At 42.2% G+C, this 19934-nt stretch overlaps 1 protein-coding gene across 3 annotated transcripts in view; it reads left to right on the forward strand.

Annotated features, from left to right (window-relative positions):
• The window catches only part of b4galnt3b (beta-1,4-N-acetyl-galactosaminyl transferase 3b), a 192976-nt gene that overhangs the window by 122488 nt on the left and 50554 nt on the right, over positions 1 to 19934 (forward strand). For 2 of the 3 annotated variants that reach the window (XM_086009008.1, XM_086009009.1), the window contains 5 exons: positions 1553 to 1648; positions 6092 to 6182; positions 9493 to 9593; positions 11496 to 11563; positions 18108 to 18186. In XM_086009008.1, coding sequence (XP_085865134.1) covers positions 1553 to 1648; positions 6092 to 6182; positions 9493 to 9593; positions 11496 to 11563; positions 18108 to 18186 — 435 coding nt within the window. Of the gene's footprint in view, positions 1 to 1552; positions 1649 to 6091; positions 6183 to 9492; positions 9594 to 11495; positions 11564 to 18107; positions 18187 to 19934 lie in introns of those variants that run through there. The other variant, XM_086009010.1, reaches the window with a different exon arrangement.

Raw genomic sequence — 19934 nt, forward strand, 5'->3', positions numbered from 1 at the left:
GCGATTATTATTTCTTCCCCCACCTTCTCCCAGCACCTTTTTTCCCAGTTATATTCCCCTTCTTTTGGTCCACAGCCAAGTTTCCAGCCAAGATAATATGTAACTGGCATGCTTTGGAATCTGCCTCTAATACTCTGCAACCAGCTGTTAAGATAGAAGATAAGCAAAAACTTGCTGTGTCATTTGGCCCATATTCAGATCCTGCACTGACTTACTTTCATCTCCCTAGCATAGGAAATATAAAAGGGAATCCTCCCCCTTCACTCTCCCCACCGTCTATTCCGGATTTGCCTCTGCCCAAAGACTTCTTCCCGATGACCCAGTTGAAATCAGGAATTCATTGTGAGACAAATCATAGGTATAAATTTATTCTACTATTCCGTGATGTAGCACATTAGTTCACCAATGCTCTGTGCCCTAAAAACTATTGCAAATTTGTTTATATTTTTTGGTGACTTACCATGGTGCTCAGCGTGAGCTGTGCAGATGCTCATGGATACCTTTTATATCAAAAATCAAGACCAGTGCACAGCATCCTTCCCCCCAGTCCCTATCCTTTTCCCCATGCTAATCTGCAACTCTGCCTTATTGAGGTTTCTCCCCATCTCTCCTCCTGCCCTCCAAATGTATCTCATCCACAAGATCCACCTCTTGCTGTTAGGATCTACTCCACAGAGATCTAATCAACTCCTAATCACTCAACTCCCTTTCCTAGCCCCCATGCTAATTGATATCAGCAGCTCGTTACTTTTTTTCAGGCACTGTCTCTTTAAAAACCACTACCATCTCTTCCCCACCCCACTCCTCTTAATTTACTGTCCCATCTCCAACTTCCCTTCTTTTAAATGTTGTTGCCCTCCAACTCCACGACCCTCTCTCCCAAAGCTCCTGTTTGATCCCATCCAGTTTCCAACCCTCTTAGCATCACAACGACACTCGTAGAAGCCATGAATCACATCCTCTGTGACTGTGATCATGGTGCATTAGAAAGAAAGAATGAACCAACTTGAATTACATAGTACCTATAATGTCCCACTAGGGAAGGAAACAATTTTTTTCTGTAGTTAAGAACGAACATACTTGCATTTATATATCGCCTTTCACAGTCTCACAATGTCCCAGAGCATTTTATAGTCAATAAATTACTTTTGAACTTAGTCACTGCTGTTGTATAGGCTAACGTGGCAACCAATTTGCACACAGCAAGGTCCCACAAACGACAATGAGCTGAATGACCAATTAATGGGTTAGTTGAGCGATGAATATTGGCCAGGACACTGCGAACTCCGTACTCTTTTTTTGAAAAATTCTGCTGTTCTTTTGCCTCCCCTTGAACAGATACATAGGACCCCAGTTTATCATCTCATCTGAAAGACATTCCCTCTACAATGCAGCACTCCTTCAGTGCCCTGAAGTGTCGGCCAAGATTGCAAGCAGAGGAAATAGAGTACCATAGTGGAGATCCTTTTCTCATTCATAAGGTTAATAATGTAAAAGTACAAACGCTGTACTATGCACTAATCAATTCATTTAATTTGTTTCTCTTGTACAGTTCATGGGTCAAGCAAATTTGCACATATTTGAAGACTGGTGTGGTGGCTCTGTTGATCAGCTCAGGAAAAATATTCACTTCCCTCTGTTTCCACATGTGAGTATCTACTGTAGTTAAGCTGCTATGAAGAAGTTGGGATCAATCATTATATTTGCAGTCATTTGGAATCGTTGGAATCTTTTCAAGTTATCTATTGCTTGCTGCAGTTTCTTTTTTGACACTACATTGGTACTAGTAACTGTTTGGAAGAATTCAGAAGTGGTAGACCCAGGTTTTACTGCCAGCGCCACATCATTCTTCAGTTAGGCAAAGCAGAGCTCTGTGCATTTGCGGCAATGCTGGTTAAGTTTTAATGTTAGTGAAGAGCTGACAGGATATTTAAATGTTTCAAATGAAGTGTGAAACGTTGTATTGAATAGCCCGGGGATTATTTTAAACCTGGCTTTGCACCAGTTGCTGGAAATGGTCTTGCATCACGTGCTAAAATAAGAAATGTGCTTAGATCAGCAACCCTACACCAAAGTACACTGAAATCATTTTGCATCAGTGCAATATATGTTGTGTAAATGGCTTATTAGAGTAAATTATGCAATTAGAATTGTTTTGGGGTGGGGCTGAAATGATTAATCTCACATGAAGACTTGATTCAGAGTACAGTAATCCCTCCCCAACCACGGGGGATACGTCCCTGAAAACCCCCATGGTTCGTAAAACCGCGGTTGTCAAATACAGTATAAATGTTCAAATAACACATTAAAAAGAATATAAAAGCAATAAAATCATGTTATTTACCTTAATCCTAAATTTAAAACCGCGTATACGCAAAATTCACTGCTGCGGTTGGCAAAAGTTGTCACAGAGAGGAAACCGTGTATACTGGAAATCCGCGTATGGCAAAACCGCGGTTGGGGCGGGATTCCTGTATCTTAAAAAGCTGTAATATAATCAAGGGTTGTAACAATACCCAGAAGGTCAGAGGCTGGGTACACTGCCGTGAGTGACTCACCTCTTGACTCCCCAAAGCCTTTCCACCACCTACAAGGCACAAGTCAAGAGTGTGATGGAATACTCTCCACTTGCTGGATGAGTGCAACTCCAACAACATTCAATTTGGGTGAATTACATAATCAAGCAGATTCTCTGGTTAATTCCTCCTGATTCCTGGCAGGTTAGTGAGGTTATTTAAACTGAGGGAGGGGTACGAGAGTGAAAGCAGGAAGCACTTTTATACAAAGGGTAGTGGAAATCTGGAACCTGCTGCCCCCAAAAGGCTGTGGCTGCTGGGTCAATTGACATGTTCAAGACTAAGATCGCAAGACTTTTGTTAGGAAAGAGTATCATGGGATATAGAACAAAAGTGGATACATTGAGTTGCGGTACCGACCAGTCCTGATCTAATTGAATGGTGGAACAGGCTCGAGGGGCTGAATGGCCTACCCCTGTTCCTATGTAACCAAGAGTAATAAGGGAAAGTACCGGGGGGGGGGGGAACAAAACATGCAAAATTGGCAGACTGCACAGCAAAACCATTTGTAGTATGTAATTCCATGGTTGTTTGGGCAGGGGTGGTGAGGAGAGTGTTAATCCCCTGGAAATGCAAGTGTCTTTTCTTCCCCTGGATTGCTTACATGCTTTAATTTCAGGTAGACAAGATTGGGAAAAGAAGTCAAAATTAATTGGAATGACAAATCATGTGGCTATTGTCCTTTTGACTAATTCAGAATGTGAAATTACCCAGTGCACTACAGATTTACCTGCTTTTTGGCAAAACACTGTGCTTGCAACACTGACCCACACAGACATAAGAACATAAGAAATAGGAGCAGGAGTAGGCCATACGCCCCCTCGGGCCTGCTCCACCATTCAATAGGATCATGGCTGATCTGAATCTAGACTCATGTCCACTTCCCTGCCCTCTCCCCGTAACCCCTAATTCCCTTATCTGCTAGGACAATGTCTATCTCCGTTTTAAATTTATTTAATGTTGCAGCTTCCACAGCTCTCTGGGGTAGCAAATTCCATAGATTTACTACCCTCTGAGTGAAGAAGTTTCTCCTCATCTCAGTTTTGAAAGGGCAGCCCCTTATTCTAAGATTATGCCCCCTAGTTCTAGTCTCACCCATCAGTGGAAACATCCTCACCGCATCCACCCGATCAAGCCTCCTCACAATCTTATATGTTTCGATAAGATCGCCTCTCATTCTTCTGAACTCCAATGAGTAGAGTCCCAACCTATTCAACCTTTCCTCATACGTCAACCCCCTCATCTCTGGAATCAACCGAGTGAACCTTCTCTGAACCGCCTCGAGAGCAAGTATATCTTTTCTTAAATATGGAAACCAAAACTGCACGCAGTATTCCAGGTGTGGCCTCACCAATACCCTGTATAACTGCAGCAAGACTTCCCTGTTTTTATACTCCATCCCCCTTGCAATAAAAGCCAACATTCCATTGGCCTTCCTGATCACCTGCTGCACCTGCATACTAACTTTTTGTGTTTCATGTACCAGGACCCCCAGATCCCTTTGTACTGTAGCACTTTGCAGTTTCTCTCCATTTAGATAATAACTTGCTGTTTGATTTTTTTCTGCCAAAGTGCATAACCTCACACTTTCCAACATTATATTGCATCTGCCAAATCTCTGCCCACTCACTTAGCCTGTCTATGTCCTTTTGCAGGTTTTTTATGTCCTCCTCACTCACTGCTTTCCCTCCCATCTTTGTATCGTCGGCAAACTTGGATATGTTGCACTCGGTCCCTTCCTCCAAATCGTTAATATAGATTGTAAAGAGTTGGGGTCCCAGCACTGATCCCTGTGGGACACCACTGGTTACTGATTGCCAGCCCGAGAACGAACCATTTATCCCAACTCTTTGTTTTCTGTTAGATAGCCAATCTTCCACCCATGCCAGTATATTACCCCCAATCCTGTGATTTTTTTATCTTGATCAGTAATCTTTTGTGTGGAACCTTGTCAAATGCCTTTTGGAAGTCCAAATACACTACATCCACTGGTTCCCCTTTATCTACCCTGTATGTTACATCCTCAAAGAATTCGAGCAAATTTGTCAAACATGACTTCCCCTTCGTAAAACCATGCTGACTCTGTCCTATTAAATTATGTTTATCCAAATGCTCTGATACTGTTTCCTTAATAATGGACTCCAACATTTTGCCAACCACAGATGTTAGGCTAACTGGTCTATAGTTTCCGGCTTTTTGTCTACTTCCCTTCTTAAATAAGGGTGTTACATTAGCAGTTCTCCAATCTGCCGGGACCTTTCCTGAGTCCAGGGAGTTCTGGAAAATGATCACCAATGCATCCACAATCCCTACCGCCACTTCTCTCAAGACCCTAGGATGTAGGCCATCAGGTCCGGGGGATTTATCCGCCTTAAGTACCATTATTTTACTGAGTACCATCTCTTTAGTGATTTTAATCGTGTTTAGCTCCTCCCCCCCAATTGCCCCCTGTTTGTCCAGTGTTGGGATATTTTTAGTGTCTTCTACTGTAAAGACTGATACAAAATATTTGTTCAGCGTCTTTGCCATCTCCATGTTCCCCACCACTAGTTTCCCGGTCCCATCCTCTAAGGGACCAATGTTCACTTTAGCCACCCTTTTTCATTTTATATAGCTGTAGAAACTCTTGCTATCTGTTTTTATATTTTTTGCTAGTTTACTTTCATAATCTATCTTCCCTTTCTTAATTAATCTTTTAGTTATTGTTTGCAAGCTCTTAAATGCTTCCCAATCTTCTATCCTCCCACTAGATTTGGCTAATTTATATGCCCTTGTTTTCAGTTGAATACTATCCTTTATTACTTTACTAAGCCACGGATGGCTGTCTTTTCTTTTACTCCCCTTTTCCCTCAGTGGAATATATTTATCTTGAAAGATGTGAAATATCTCCTTGAATGTAGACCACTGCTCTTGTACCGTCTTACACTTTAATCTGTTTTCCCAGTCCACTTTAGTCAATTCTACTCTCATACCTTCATAGTCTCCTTTATTTAAGCTTAGTACGCTGGTTTGAGATCCAACTCTCTCACCCTCAAACTGAATTTGGAATTCAACCATATTATGGTCACTCATTCCAAGGGGATCCTTTACTAGGACATTTTTTATTAATCCTGTCTCATTACACAGGACCAGATCTAAGATTGCCTGCCCCCTGGTTGGTTCAGTTACATACTGCTCAAGGAACCCGTCCCTAATACACTCTATGAACTCGTCCTCAATGCTGCCATGCCCAATTTGATTAGTCCAGTCAATATGAAAGTTAAAATCCCCCATGATTATAGCTGTTCCCTTATTACAAGCCCCAACTATTTCCTGATTTATACTCCAACCAACAGAGTTGCAACTGTTAGGAGGCCTATAGACTATGCGCACTAGTGACTTTTTCTGATTTAATATTCCTGTTTTGTAAATGTCAAAACAGGAATAATTGTGTAAAGTCGTAGATGGGGAGGAACTAAGAGAAGCTAAATATTATTTGATTGCAGCTTTCATTGCGATTCATAAAACTTTTCTAGACACGGACTGTGGTCAAGAAGTTGGCGGTGGCACCAAGATGGACCAACTACGGGCTGAGGATATTTGGCTATATCCATCCCTACGCTGATAGTAAGTGGCTTTTTCTGTTTAGCTTTGTTGGTTCTCACCCCACCACCATAATAAGAATCGCATTTTCTGAAATCAGCATTGTTTTTTCATAAACATTATACTGTGTTGCCACTTGCAATGTACAGAAAGATAATTGTTTTTAAATAAAAGAATACAGAGGGAATGGGTTTGGCCTTCCACTGACCTATGTTGTACTCCTTAAATAACACATTAGTAATGCAGCAAGAACACACTGCTGTAAGACTATCTGATTGTAGTAAATTTGAGCTTCCATTCTGAGTATCACAGCAGCACAAGAGGCATGACTCTTAACCAGTAGGCATTGAAATTGTCTGACCTTTAGGACAAGTGTGGCTAGGAAGCAAAGCAGGCTTGGAAAGGTGGTCGAGGCGTTTAGAGAGAATTCTACAGAATCTGCCATGCTGCACTTGAACTATATTTCCAACAACTACCTGTTTAGTGAGATGGGTTGTGGTGAAGTTGGCAGCCAAGCTGCCCTGTCCCTCTCAGATTGATCAGGATACATTGAGGTGAATAGAGAGGAGAAAATGAAGAACGTCAGTTTCATGGGTAAAAGAGGATGCAGAATATAGAAATGAAACAGATTCTATTTTTATGGATGAAAGAGGACCTAATAACTTACGAGTGACTCGAGCACATCTCTGTCCTTGAATAAAAATTGTATAATTCTTTACTCCTTTTGGGCCATCAATTGAAATCAAAAATCTTTAATAATAATGTATTCTAAATATAATCTTTTTAAATTGTTAACTTATTAAGTGGATTACTTTTTAGCAACCTTTTTAACATTGGGATGATACACATGGTTATTCCATTTGCGCAGCATGATGTTAATCAGTCTGAACTGGATTCAAATGGCAGTTACAAACAAAATAACACCATGCTACCTGAAACCTGTTTGAAAATTCTTAAGCAGAAAAGTTGGAAGATTTCCTGCTGTCAAATAGATGTTTTGCTTGGTCATTATGAGTAATATAATTTAAGTTCCAGAAGGGCAAACCATCGTAGTGAAATCTTGATTAGCATAAAAACACTCTTGGCTAATTATGGGTTAGTGGTATCCCTGAAATATTTTGTTCAGGCCTCTTCTGTGAAACCTATGTGGCTACTTTGATTTAAAGAGTCATCTCTTAAACAGGCAGCTTTTTGAGAGACATTGCTGGCAAAGAATGACTGGTGTGTTTGTCTATACAAGAACAGCCACTGCATTTCAAAAGAAAAGTAATTCAGCGTATGAAGGGCAGTGAGATATTATAAAGTGCTTCTTTTTATTCCTTCACTTAACTAAATTGTTCACAGACTAAAGGAAACCATCCGCTGCTTCCACAGTAAGGAAACATTTAAATAACAAACAACCCCACAATGAATAGAGTCAGCAGTGCCATATATTAGGAGACAGACAATTTACCTCTCTGAGCAAACTAATTCCTGACTGATGTGTAAACTATCCTCTCCCTGATGGCAGTACGCTCTGAAGTGAAATGAATTTGAGTAGTCTTGGTCCTGATATTGGTGGTTCTGAGTCCACAGTACAAAATGTGCCTGTAGTTCACTATATGTTGGTGTTTCTACTCAGATATATCTTGTAGGTGACTGCAGTTAATGTTTTCGGGGGGAGCAAAGCATCTTGCATCTGATTGATACTATTCCTCCTCTTGATTGACACTATTCTTCATGCTGGAGTGTTTGGTGCTGACACTGGGATAAAATATAAAAGCTTTTTCCATTCCTGGCCATGACACAAGAGAAAAGAAAATTTGTACTCCTCAAAAATGTGTATTTTATTCCTGTATATGTTGATATTTTGAAAGAAGAAGGAACTTTCATTTACACACTGCCTCATGTCCTGAAGTGATCTCAAACCAAAGGATTACTTTTGATGTGCAGAAGTTGTTGTTGCATAGTAAAGGCAACAGCCAATTTGTGCCAGTAGGGTCCCACAAACCGCAGTGAATGAATGCAGCTCTCTCTTGGTGCTGCGCTGAAATGTTAGCCCGGATTACATGCTCAAGACTATAATTATGAAAGGTTTTGATAGAGTAGACACCGAGAGAGTGTTTTCACTTGTGGGGAAGAGCAAAACTAGAGGCCATCAATGTAAGATAGTCACCAAGATATCAAATAGGGAATTCAGAAGAAACTTCTTTACCCAGAGAGTGGTGAGAATGTGGAACTTGCTACCACAGGGAGTGGTTGAGGTGAATAGTATAGATGCATTTAAAGGGAGGCTAGATAAGCATATAAGGGAGAAGGAAATAGAGGGTTATGCTGATAGTTAGATGAGGAAGAATGGGAGGAGGTTTGAGTAAAGCATAAATGCCGGTATGGACTGATTGGGCCGAATGGCCTGTTTCTGTGCCGTATATTCTATGTAATTCTATACTAGCGTCTGAACTCAGGACCTTCTGGCTCAGAAGTGAAGATGCTACCAACTGAGCTAAGATGACACTCCAGTAATAAACTCAGATAATACATATGTTACAAAACTATCATCTTGGAACTGATCAATTTTTGCAAAACAAAATGAAATACACTGGCACTATACATTAGTGCTCCAAGGTGCTGTACCATATGATGGTAGAATGTGGGTTTGTGCCTATGATTTACCACACAGTGAGTTTGAGTCTCGGCTATGCCCCAGGAGTGAGGGCTAGTTACTTCTCCACAGGAAGAGAAAGGAAATAATTGGAATTGTCATGGATCTTTTTTGCACACCGTTTCACAATCAGCAGAAAAGTGGCATTGGCAAAGGCCTGGGGACAAGTTATTTGACTTCCCTATTAGTAGAGGTATGTCCTGAGAGATCTATAGAGGAGAAACAAAATGCATTCAAAAAATATTGAGAGTTGCTTCTCCAAGGACTCGGTGAATGCATGCACCATATAGTGTGGTATTGGGCCTACAGACCATGATAGTCTCAAGATCATGCTGTTTGGTGCACAGTGATCTGTTCTTAGCGTAGGGACATTACAGTTGGTCACAGTATCTCTATGCTAGGGAGAAGTGTTCCTGATCACAAGCAAATGACCTGCGCTGTGTGTGTAAGTACGCACGTGTTTGGATCCACTTGTGGTAACTTCCTCTCCTCCCCAAGTCAAACAGCCTGCATACACTTACTGTCTAGGTTCTAGATTCATATGTAAAAAGGGGCCACTTTGCCAAGGTGCATGAGAGTTGATTCCACCTGTGGAATCACACCTAAGTGAATGGCTTCAAGAGAGAAGGGGGAAAAATTCAGGGGTCAGTAAGTGTTTCCAGAAAACTAATGAATTATTTTGCCATGTTTCAGGTGAATTTCAGTTTGCAGTGGCCTCCGATGATAATTCTGAGTTCTGGCTGAGTACGAATGACAACCCTTCAAATGTCACACTTCTGGCTAGAGTTGGAAAGGTATGATATCAATGTATGCTCCCAGGCCGAGATTAAGCGCTTGTTTAGCCCTAGGCACAGAATGAAATTGAGCTGTTTACGTTTATCCATATTGGTGTCTTGACGGCCTGTACAATAACCAGCCAACAGACACTAGTGATGTGTTGACATCAGGGAGTGGTAACCACACACAGTGCCTTGGTCTATTTGCAGCACTGGAGATGTAAACTGCTTTGGCTCTTCACATAATGTCCCCTGCAGGATTGTGTTTGCTGTGCTACAAATGTTGTGGCAAAGCTGCAATGTAGAAAAATATTTACAAGAAGCTTCATTTACAGAATACCTCCTTTCCCTCAAAACACAAAGACCAGCAAAAGGGAAAAAGTACATCTCTCTCACACAAGTCCAAAACTAGCCACAGCATCTACTGCTAATTTAATTTCTTAACTGCATTGCTGTGCACTATAACAATACGAAACTAAGAACTGCAAAAATAAAATTCAACACAAACCAAATTCCGAGTTAGAAATAGCAAATAACAATGTAAATGCTGCCAAAAGGGTTCTTTTAAGTTAATGAAAAACTCTTGCTGGGCGTTGGGGCGGGGTTTATGGGAGACATTGGCCCAGAAATTCGGGTCTCCACGGGTGAGTACATAGAAGATAGGAGCAGGAGTAGGCCATTCGGCCCCTCGAGCCTGCTCCGCCATTCGGGGGTACTCACCCGTAAGCCCAATGGAAGTGCTGGTTTCCTGCATGCACTGCGCATGCGCGGGAAACCGGCACTTCCGTTCCCCTGAAAGCAGGGGTTCAGAGGTCGAACGCGTGCGCGGGAGAGGCTGCGCATGCGCATCGAACTTTGTTTTTTTTTACAGGTTTTCCCGGCCTGCTTTTTACAAGGTAAGTGGTGAATTAATTAAAATTAAAACATTTTTTCCACAGGTTTTTTATTTTTAAATACTTTAAAGAAAGGTAAGTTTATTTTTAGCCCCGTTAGAAAATAAAATTATTTTTTTCAAAAATTTAAATTATTGTTTAAAATAGTTATTTGATGTAATTTATAGTTTATTTAAAAGATGTGATTTAAAAAAAAAATTATTTGAAGATTTAGTGATGTTATGGGGCCCGTAGTATTTCTAAGTTTTGACAGGTCTTCCTGTCAGACTTACGAATGGAGCATTCCCTGCTCCGATTGGCTCCCCATGGCTCACGTGATCCCAGGGGACACATCGAACTAACTGCGCCCCTGGGATACGCAAGCACTGCGCGCCGGCAGCTGGAGCAGGCCCCGGATCGGAATTCCACGGGGGCCCACAGCTCAACGGCTGGCGCGCAAGGTATATGCAGGTCGGGGGCTTGCACCCGCGGGAAGCCCCCGACCCAAATTTCTGGGCCATTGATGCAGGGGGCCATGGGAGTGCATCAGAGAGTACAGGCATCAATATCAGACTTGGGCCATGGGAGTCATCAGTAGTGTGGTAGGAGGCCATGGGAGATCTGATCAGAGGGGATGATGGCAAAGCACCACAGCACTGGGCAGCATCTGATAAGGACACTGCTGAAACTGATTATGCAAAAAGACATGCTCAGTTAAATCTAAATAGCAAAATCTCGTGAGATTTTCTACGTCATGAGATTGGGACTTTTGGATTTTGGCGCCCTATGTATGTGCCCAGGTTGTCCAGTCCATGCAGTTCACCATTGCAAATCAGGAAATTCTAAACAGTCTACACTTTCTTTACATGAATGGATTTTATGTTCAGCTAAGCAAGAATGCCATATCATTAGAATCATAGAAGTTTACGGCACAGAAGGAGGCCATTCGGCCCATCGTGTCTGTGCCGGCAAATAGTGTCCCATTTACATTGAAACAATGTGAATGCAAACAGAAACCAAGTTAACATTCTCCTGTTTTCCAATGTAGACTGGTAAGGAGTGGACAGCCCCAGGAGAATTTGGAAAATTTCACAGTCAAGTCTCCAAGCCCACACAGTAGGTGTATTATTATTCAACTGGTTAAATCATTTCTCTCCTATTGTTGCTGCCTAGGAATATTTAGTTTTTCAGAAACCAGACAGCCTGACGAAGGGTTTCGACCCGAAACGTTGACTCTGTTTCTCTCTCCACGGATGTTGCCTGGCCTGCTGAGTTTTTCCAGCGTTTTCTGTTGTTATTATAGCCAATTTCTTTTACAGTGCTGCTGTCCTTTCACAGGCTGCATTTTAAAATAATATTTTGCTACTTTCCATAACAGAAATGTTGTATGGTTAATTGGCTATTGCCAGCACAGGTTATTTTACAGTAATAGCAGTTTACAAACTGTAAAATGGTATAATTAAAATGATGAGATGTAAAAGTTGTTGGAATTTTTGTTACATAATTATTGTTTCTGCTCTGTAAATCCATATAATATATTCTTAATTAAATCAGTTTTCAAAAGAATTCTAACAAAGGATGGTTTGATAGCTGCACTTGGAGAATGTGGGTGTCCCAACTGTGAGAGTTGAGTTTGAATCAAACTCTCGAGTGAGAGTGACGCTCTGAGTTCCCCAAAAGGGAGACTTTCATCACTGTTGCGGGGGGGGGGGGGGGTAATCTGAAAAAAGTATTCAAGATTCTAAAGGATATAGTCAAGATCAACATCAATATGTTTAACATAGCCACAGATTCCACAAGAGATATAGATTTAGAAGAGGAAGCATGAAAAAACAGTTTAGATTTAACAACTTTACACAGAGGACAGTGACTATGGAATAGACTGCTCATGGAGGAAGTGGCAGTTGATTGTATAGTAAATTCAAGAGAGAGTTGGATAAGTACCCGGAAAAAAAATCGACAGATAGATAGGACAGGTATCCTAGAATATGATATTTTCTAGAAAATGGGATTGGCCAGATGAACCAGAGTGACCTTTTCCAGTCCTGTATATTCATATTCCCCTACGTGTGCTATTTCTGTTAGTTGAAAAACAATGTTATGTTGGGAGTGCAGTGACGCAGCAGAAATGCACAGCACCACATGGGGCATAGATTCATACCTGCAATCCCACAGGTGCTCTCAGCCCATTACAGACCAAGGGCATTCCCAAAGGAATGTCATCTTCCAGATTTACCATTCTATACGTTCTAGTAGCTAGTTTTTGAATAACGTCAGCAAAGGCCAAGGTACAGATAATTCACCTGCCAGCTCAGCCTTAGATAGTGTGTGGGGCAGGAAGATTGGAGAAAAAGTGAAATTAGAGAGCCTAACCCTTAAAAAAAAAAAAAAAAAAAAAAAAAAAAAAAAAAATACTACCTTTGTTTACTTTAATGAAAAGCGGCCATGCTTGCTGTGCTGGTGGATCTACATTTGTGAATTTATTTACCTGAAATAGTTTTGAAATATATGTGGATGGCATATTTCGCAATATTGCTTTATTGCTTTACAATACAATACTTTCACATAAATGTTGCACACGGTATATCGCGGGTATGAAAACATCCAAAATCAACAGAAGGTTATATTTGAGAGAGGATTGACTGGCCCGCTTCAATTTCCATATACAGGAAACTTTGTGCTATCCGGCACCGACGGGACCGAGCTGTTGCCGTTCCCTCAAAACTGCCAGACACTCCAGCTCTAATGTTGAAAGACACGGAAGCTTTTGAGCTCCGTATCTGTCAACAAACCCTGTTGCTTAGCAACAGCTTCTAAACAGTCCAAGCATCTCTGTAGCTTAGCAACAACTTCAGCAGACCTTGCAGAGCTTGACTGTTGAGGAAAAAAGCAACGAGAAGAAAAAACACCTAACGAAAACGGCTCCTGATTTTTGCCGGTGGCTCGAGCATTCCGGACAGTTAGCCTTCGGATAACACAAAGTTTCCTGTAGTAAGCTGTGAAGTCTTCACAAAATTGGTGCCATTGACCAGAGCAGTCGGTAAGCACTTGCCAAACCCATGGTCTTGATGTTTTTGCCGAAGTATGTGGCGGGGCAGCAACCTGCCAATAACTATTATACACTGCAATAATTTGATAAACTGTTCATTTGCAACCTCTGCTGCACTGAATTACTGAGTAGCATCTGTACTTGTCTGATCTACAGCAGAATCGAAGGGGGCGATTTTGTGAATGGAGGCGGGACTGCTGCTTGTCGGGTTTCAGTCCTGCCTCCATCGATTTGTGGCCAAGCCACACTATTTTCCTTTGATTGACCTTGTTAAGCCTGCCCAGCGGGCTTAGCAGGCCAATTAAGGGAAAGCCAGTTGCAGAGCACGTCAACGTATGACGTTTCATCTGTCAAAAAAATTTGACAGATGAATTGTCATCGTTTGACAGCTCTGTGAAGCTGTCAAACAGTGACAATCTCTGCAGTTTGATGAGGTCTTGTATGCAAGACCTCATCAACCTTCTTTCTTTTACAGAATTGAGATGTTTTTTGCATTTGAGAATGCAATGGCCATCTCTCATCTGCAACACGGAGGTGCGAGACTCTCCGCATAGAAACTGACTGAAGCCTGCAGGAAGAAACAAAGGTAAGTACACTTTTAAAAGCACTTAGGACTTACCTCAGATACTCACCTCTACACTCTTGCACCCATCACTTACCTTCACACCACACTTTTGCACCCCCGCAGACCCAGTACTCGACTCGCTGAGCTGGCGGGTTTTGGAGCAGGCAGTTAATAGGCTTTAATCCCTTCCCGCCTCCAAGGAGACGGAACCCAACGCGGGACGGCAACCCACCTCCTGGGAAGATGGCATAGAGGCGGGTTTGACACCCGCCCCCAAATTCTGCCATTTTCACGGCAGTCCCGCCTCCATACCCGCCTACCCAGGGCTGGCAAAATCGCCCCCTAAGGCTCAGCAATATTCTCAATCTACCAGGTATCAGGGCACAGGACTTGCAAGCACATTGTTGCCACAGAAGTCATGGGACATAGAATGTTATAGCACAGAAACAGGCCATTTGGCCCATCAGGTCTGAAGCATGGGATTCATTCTGACCTCCCTCTGACTCAGTATTCTTTGGCGGGGTCAGTGCTGGAGATCACTGCAGGCGGATCCCAGCACTTATGCTGAGCTCGATAGTCCACAGGTTTTCAGCCCCTTTATCTGGCCACCTCTAATAGGCCTAATCACCATATCCCAAATGTTTGCTTGTTGTGGGGAATTAAGCCCTTGTGTGCTGAACTTCACTTAATAGCAACATCTTGGTGTAAATTAACTCAAATTTAACCTTCTTATGCCAAATAGGTAAAAATGTTAAAATCTGACCATGTTGTTAACTATAAAGGGCTGTATTTTGTGACCCCTACAGGTGCGTACGAGGTGTGTATGTGCCCGTAGGGGCCGTGCAAGTTCCGGGTTTAGGCATGCGAAGCACGTGCGCTAAAACCCGGCACTTGCGATCTGTCACGAATCTTCCTGACAGATCCTCCGCATCCCTGGGAGAAGGGCCGCTGCGGGTGGAGAGTTGCGCTATTTGCCCAACTTCCGCCCACTGAATGCCCATGAAATTCTTACGGCTGGTGAAAACAGGCATAAGGCCTGCTTTTACCAGCATAAGAGTTTTAAAAAAATAGAAAAATAAAATGTTATCACTCATTTATACATTAAAAACCCTGTCCAATATGGTGCGTTTATTTTTAGCCCTGTTAAAGTATATACATTTTTTTCAAAAAATTAAACTTTCGTTTAAAATGTTTAATTAAGTGGCATTTTAATTAATTTTAAATATGTAATTTAAAAAAATGTATTTCATGTGTTTGTGTATTTTTTAAGTGATCCGTACATACGGAACTCCCATAAGTATGAATGGGGATTCCCTTTTATTGGTTGGGCCGGCCCACGTGATCCCAGGGGCGCTTGCGAACCACATAACCCTGGGAGACGTGGGCCTCTGCCCGCGCGTACCCGGAGAGGCCCAGGATCGCGAGTCTCCGTACCTCCTGGGCCACCAGGTAAATGGGTCGATTGTTTGCTGGTCGGAAGCCTCCACTCGCAAATTTTGGGCCAATATTGTTGGGTAAAAGATACAGGTGGAGGAGTGGAAAATGGTTGGCTGGGTCAGAAGGCTCTAAGAGTGGCCTTGGTTGGGACTCCCAAAATCCTATGGCTGGTTTTGGAATTAACAATACAAAACCATGATTGAACAAGGTATAACTGGTGAGGGATGAGGAGAAAATGACTGTAATTGGACTGTGTAAAATGACAATGCTTTAAAGCATGCTGTACAGAAGAAGAAGTTTACTAATTTAATGAGGTTCTGTCCCTAGAGGATAATGGTTAATAAAGGGTAGACAGCTGAGCATTAAAATGTCTGTTCTCTCTACAGATGCTGACTGACCTGTTGAGTGTTTTCAGCATTTTCTGTTTTTTTTCTGATTTCCAGCACCTATTTTTTTTGCTATCCTTGTAGTTTTAAAACTGATATAACTCGATTAGAGAGCGAGGAAGTGAATAAAGCTGCTCAAATGCTATTTGTAGCTCGAAGGGGAATAGCAGCTTCTCGTGAATAGTTATTGTACAGAGTGACGAGAATTGGTTTCTCCTATGAAAAACATTGAGTTCATCCAAATAAATTGTTTTACCATAGACTCTAAAAGCACTTAAGATCGCTTTCAAATTGAATTCTGACCAGGTTTAAACAAGTAATCAATGGAGAATATAATTATGTGCTGATAGATTAATCTAATGGCAGTGCTTGTCTGCTGCTAGTGATTCTAGGAGACAGCACATCTTGAGTGGTAAAAAATGGGGAATAGCTTGATCAATGATCTGTCGAGATAGTACATCTATGTAAAGTAATGTATTTAAAATCAGCACAAACATTTAATGCTGGTGTACAAAGTAAGCCAGAGTCCTCTGCATGTAAATTACCTATAAATACCTTTCTATTTTTATGTTTATTTTTAAAGAATGTGTGTGTGTACGCGCACTTCCTGTCTGTGCCACTTGACTTCCTGTTGTCATGTTTTTGGCCCACTTTTTGTGCTGTAGCGAGGGAGTGAGGGGGTGCAACTATGGCATCACACATCACACAATGGGAGTCGAATACCATCCTCTTCATGTGACTTTCTGCGACTACCCTGGACCACTGTAACGCTACTACCCATCACCAAAAGCTGGCCTGCACCCCTGGTCAGCTCTCTTCCCCGCCAACCAAAACTTGCCTACTGCCCTCACCAGCTCCATTTCTGGACCACCACCCACTAGAACTCCCCCCCCACCCCCCCCAAACAGAAGAGAAGAGGGAAAGAAATGAAACACAGAATACCACACAGAAAGAAGTACAGAAAGAGATGAGTAAAGAACGAATACAGACACGAGCAGAAAGAAAATCATCAAACCATTAGCAACACCATCATATACCCATTTAGTTTTTTAAAAAACATTTGATTTTATATCTATTTAGCAAAAGAAAAAGAAAGACTTGCATTTATATAGCGCCTTTCACGACCACCGGACGTCTCAAAGTGCTTTACAGCCAATGAAGTATTTTTTTTAAGTGTAGTCACTGTTGTAATGGAGGAAACGCGGCAACCAATTTACGCACAGCAAACTCCCACAAACAGCAATGTGGTGATCACCAGATAATCTGTTTTAGTGATGTTGATTGAGGGATAAATATTGGCCAGGACACGAGGGATAACTCCCCTGCTCCTCTTCGAAATAGTGCCATGGGATCTTTTATATCCAGCTGAGAGAGCAGACGGTGCCTCGGTTTAAAGTCAAATCCGAAAGACGGCACCTCTGACAGTGCAGCACTCCCTCAGCACTGCACTGGAGTGTCAGCCTAGATATTTGTTTTCAAGTCTCTGGAGTGGGACTTGAACCTACAACCTATGCTAAAAATAGTCCCCCCCCACCTTCAAATTCTTCTCTTCCTAGCAGAAAACCTCAAATCCTTCCTTCCCCACCCCACCTCCTCTTCTTGCCTTTCTACCCTCTGACTCACGGGTCTCCTGTCCACAGCAACCCCCGCCTCGCTTCTGCTCCATCGTCTTTGTCTCATTGCCGGCCTCAGGTAATCGGGACATTAAATAAAGAAATGATGGAGCTGGGAGTAGGCTGGCCTGGGCAGCATTTGAATTAATGGAGCTGGAAGGGGAAATGGAAGAAGTTGGAAAAGGGACATGAAATGACAAAACAATAGAGCTGCAAGGAGAGGCGTGCAGTGACTAATGAATGGAGTTGGAATGAGTTAACCAGCTCTGTTAAGTACAACCTAACTACATGACTGTTCTAACAGTGCATCTGTATGGACTTCAGCTGTGGACACATGACCTGCTGACACATTTTGTCCAGGTTCAGAAACGGAAAATTGCTGGATACAATGGAGCTTACCCCAATTTGAGTCATAGCCTTCAATACAGGAGAAAAGATCCCCATGTTGTGATTTACTGAAGAAGTTAGCAATCAATTATTGTATAACTTTAAAGGATTAACATACAATGTGCTAGTATCAATACTCAGAACAGTTATTTGCTTGTTGGAGTTTTTTATTTTTGGCTTGTGGCTACAGAGTCATGTATTCTTTTCTATTTCCTATCTGCAGGTTGTTATCCTCCAAGAAATATTACTTTGAGGTACTGCACAAGCAAAATGCCCAGGGAACAGACCATGTCGAAATTGCTGTAAGTGTTTGTTATTTAGTCATTCACTCAACTTTGAAAAAATCATTGTCTAATACATTATACAGGAAATTTTCTGGTATCCGGCACGGACGGGACCGACCTGGTGCCGGTCCATCAACAATGCCGGATAACCGAACGCTATAGTTAAAACATACGGAGCTCAGAGCTCCGTCTAAAGCAACAAACCCTCAACAGCTTCAAAACAATCGGCACAAGTTGCAAGCGTCTCTGTAGCTTAGCAACAGCTTCAGCTACACACTTGCACAGCCACAAATGAGTAAAAAAAAGTAACTAAAAGAGAAAAAAGTTATCTGAACCGACTCCTGAATTTTGCCAGAGCATTCCGGATATTTAGTGGCTGGTTATTCGAAAGTTTCCTGTAATTTGTAATAGTTTCTTTGCTATACTTAATATCTGTAATAGTATTGAATTTGAAGCTTTGATGCAAAGCTGGGGCTTGTGCAGTACAACACAGCTTCCTGCTTGGTTGATTATTGAAATGTTTGAGATTAATGAAATGTCCATTTAAACATGGCTGTTAATCACAATTTTTGTTTTTCTAAGTGTGCTTAAAATAAGATTGAAATATTATTATGAAAAAAAAACTTCCAGGTGATTATAAATCAAATCCATTTGCCCTGGGCAACCAATGAATCCTGCAAGCCTGCCCCACTGCAGGTGGAAGGCACAGTTTAGGTCTCCTGCTGTGCTGTGCCTCTCCCCTTCCCTGGGATCCATTGTAATGTTCTCATGTGTTACATTACCATGTATACTTTACCATCGAACTATACTTGAGAGAAGTTTTCTGCCCTCTTTCCATTCCCACCTCCCTTTGAGACTCCAATTTGCAACCCATGAGATAAAAGCCCTCCCAAAAGTTTGGTGGTGTGGTTGAGTGGGATTGATTTTGGCCTTTTGGCAATGTGCACAGACCTGCTGGGTGACTGTGGTGGGTAGTTTCTTGGAGTGCCATTCTGCTGACTGGAGGGTTAGGTGCTGATTGTGCCATTATGGGAGTGTGCTTTGAGCTGGTCATAGTGGTGATGAGTTAACGTTCTCTTCAGTCCTTGAGATGGTTCCTGGGTGTGTTTCTTCTTCCCTCTTAGGGTTGTCATTGCCACCTAATAGTAGGATGGGTGGGAAAGAGGGTTCCCTGGGCAACAGGACGAGTACGTTCCTGCTTTGTAGGAAGTCATGGATCGACTCTGGGTGTTGGATAGGATTTTCACGCCATCCATTGGGATTTTGTGCCTGCAGGATATGTCATCTTTTACTTGATACCTTGGTTTCAGAGGACAAGTTTGATATTGTCAGAGGCTTTACATTAGCGTAGGGATTTGATGGACAGGTCTGCAAAGGTTGAGATCTGTTGGATTTGGAAGCATATTTCACTCGTGGCTGTGGTCCAGGAGCATTATCAACCCTTTTCTGCAAGTTGAGGACATGGATTACAGAGGACCTCGGGCAACCTAGATCTCTGCCCATTTGGGCTTGTGTATTAGATTGTTCTTGTGTCAGGTCCTCCCTATTGTCCAAGCCCAGGAGGGATCAGAGGGTCTCCTGAATAGAGTGGATTGGTCCATTCCTCTCCAGGCCTTATGGACTACCAAAGATCTGGATATTATTGTGACGCCCCCAGTTGTTGAGGTCCATGATTTTTGGGGCCTTCTCCCCATCCTTTTCTAGTAGGTAGGCAATTTGGGTTTGCATTGCCATTATCTTATCTTTGAAGACATGGGTCTCTAGTT

The sequence above is a fragment of the Somniosus microcephalus genome, chromosome 16, assembly GCF_052327205.1.
Source record: "Somniosus microcephalus isolate GS21.2 chromosome 16, FLI_Smic_1.0, whole genome shotgun sequence".
In the NCBI taxonomy this organism is placed as follows: Eukaryota; Metazoa; Chordata; class Chondrichthyes; order Squaliformes; family Somniosidae; genus Somniosus; species Somniosus microcephalus.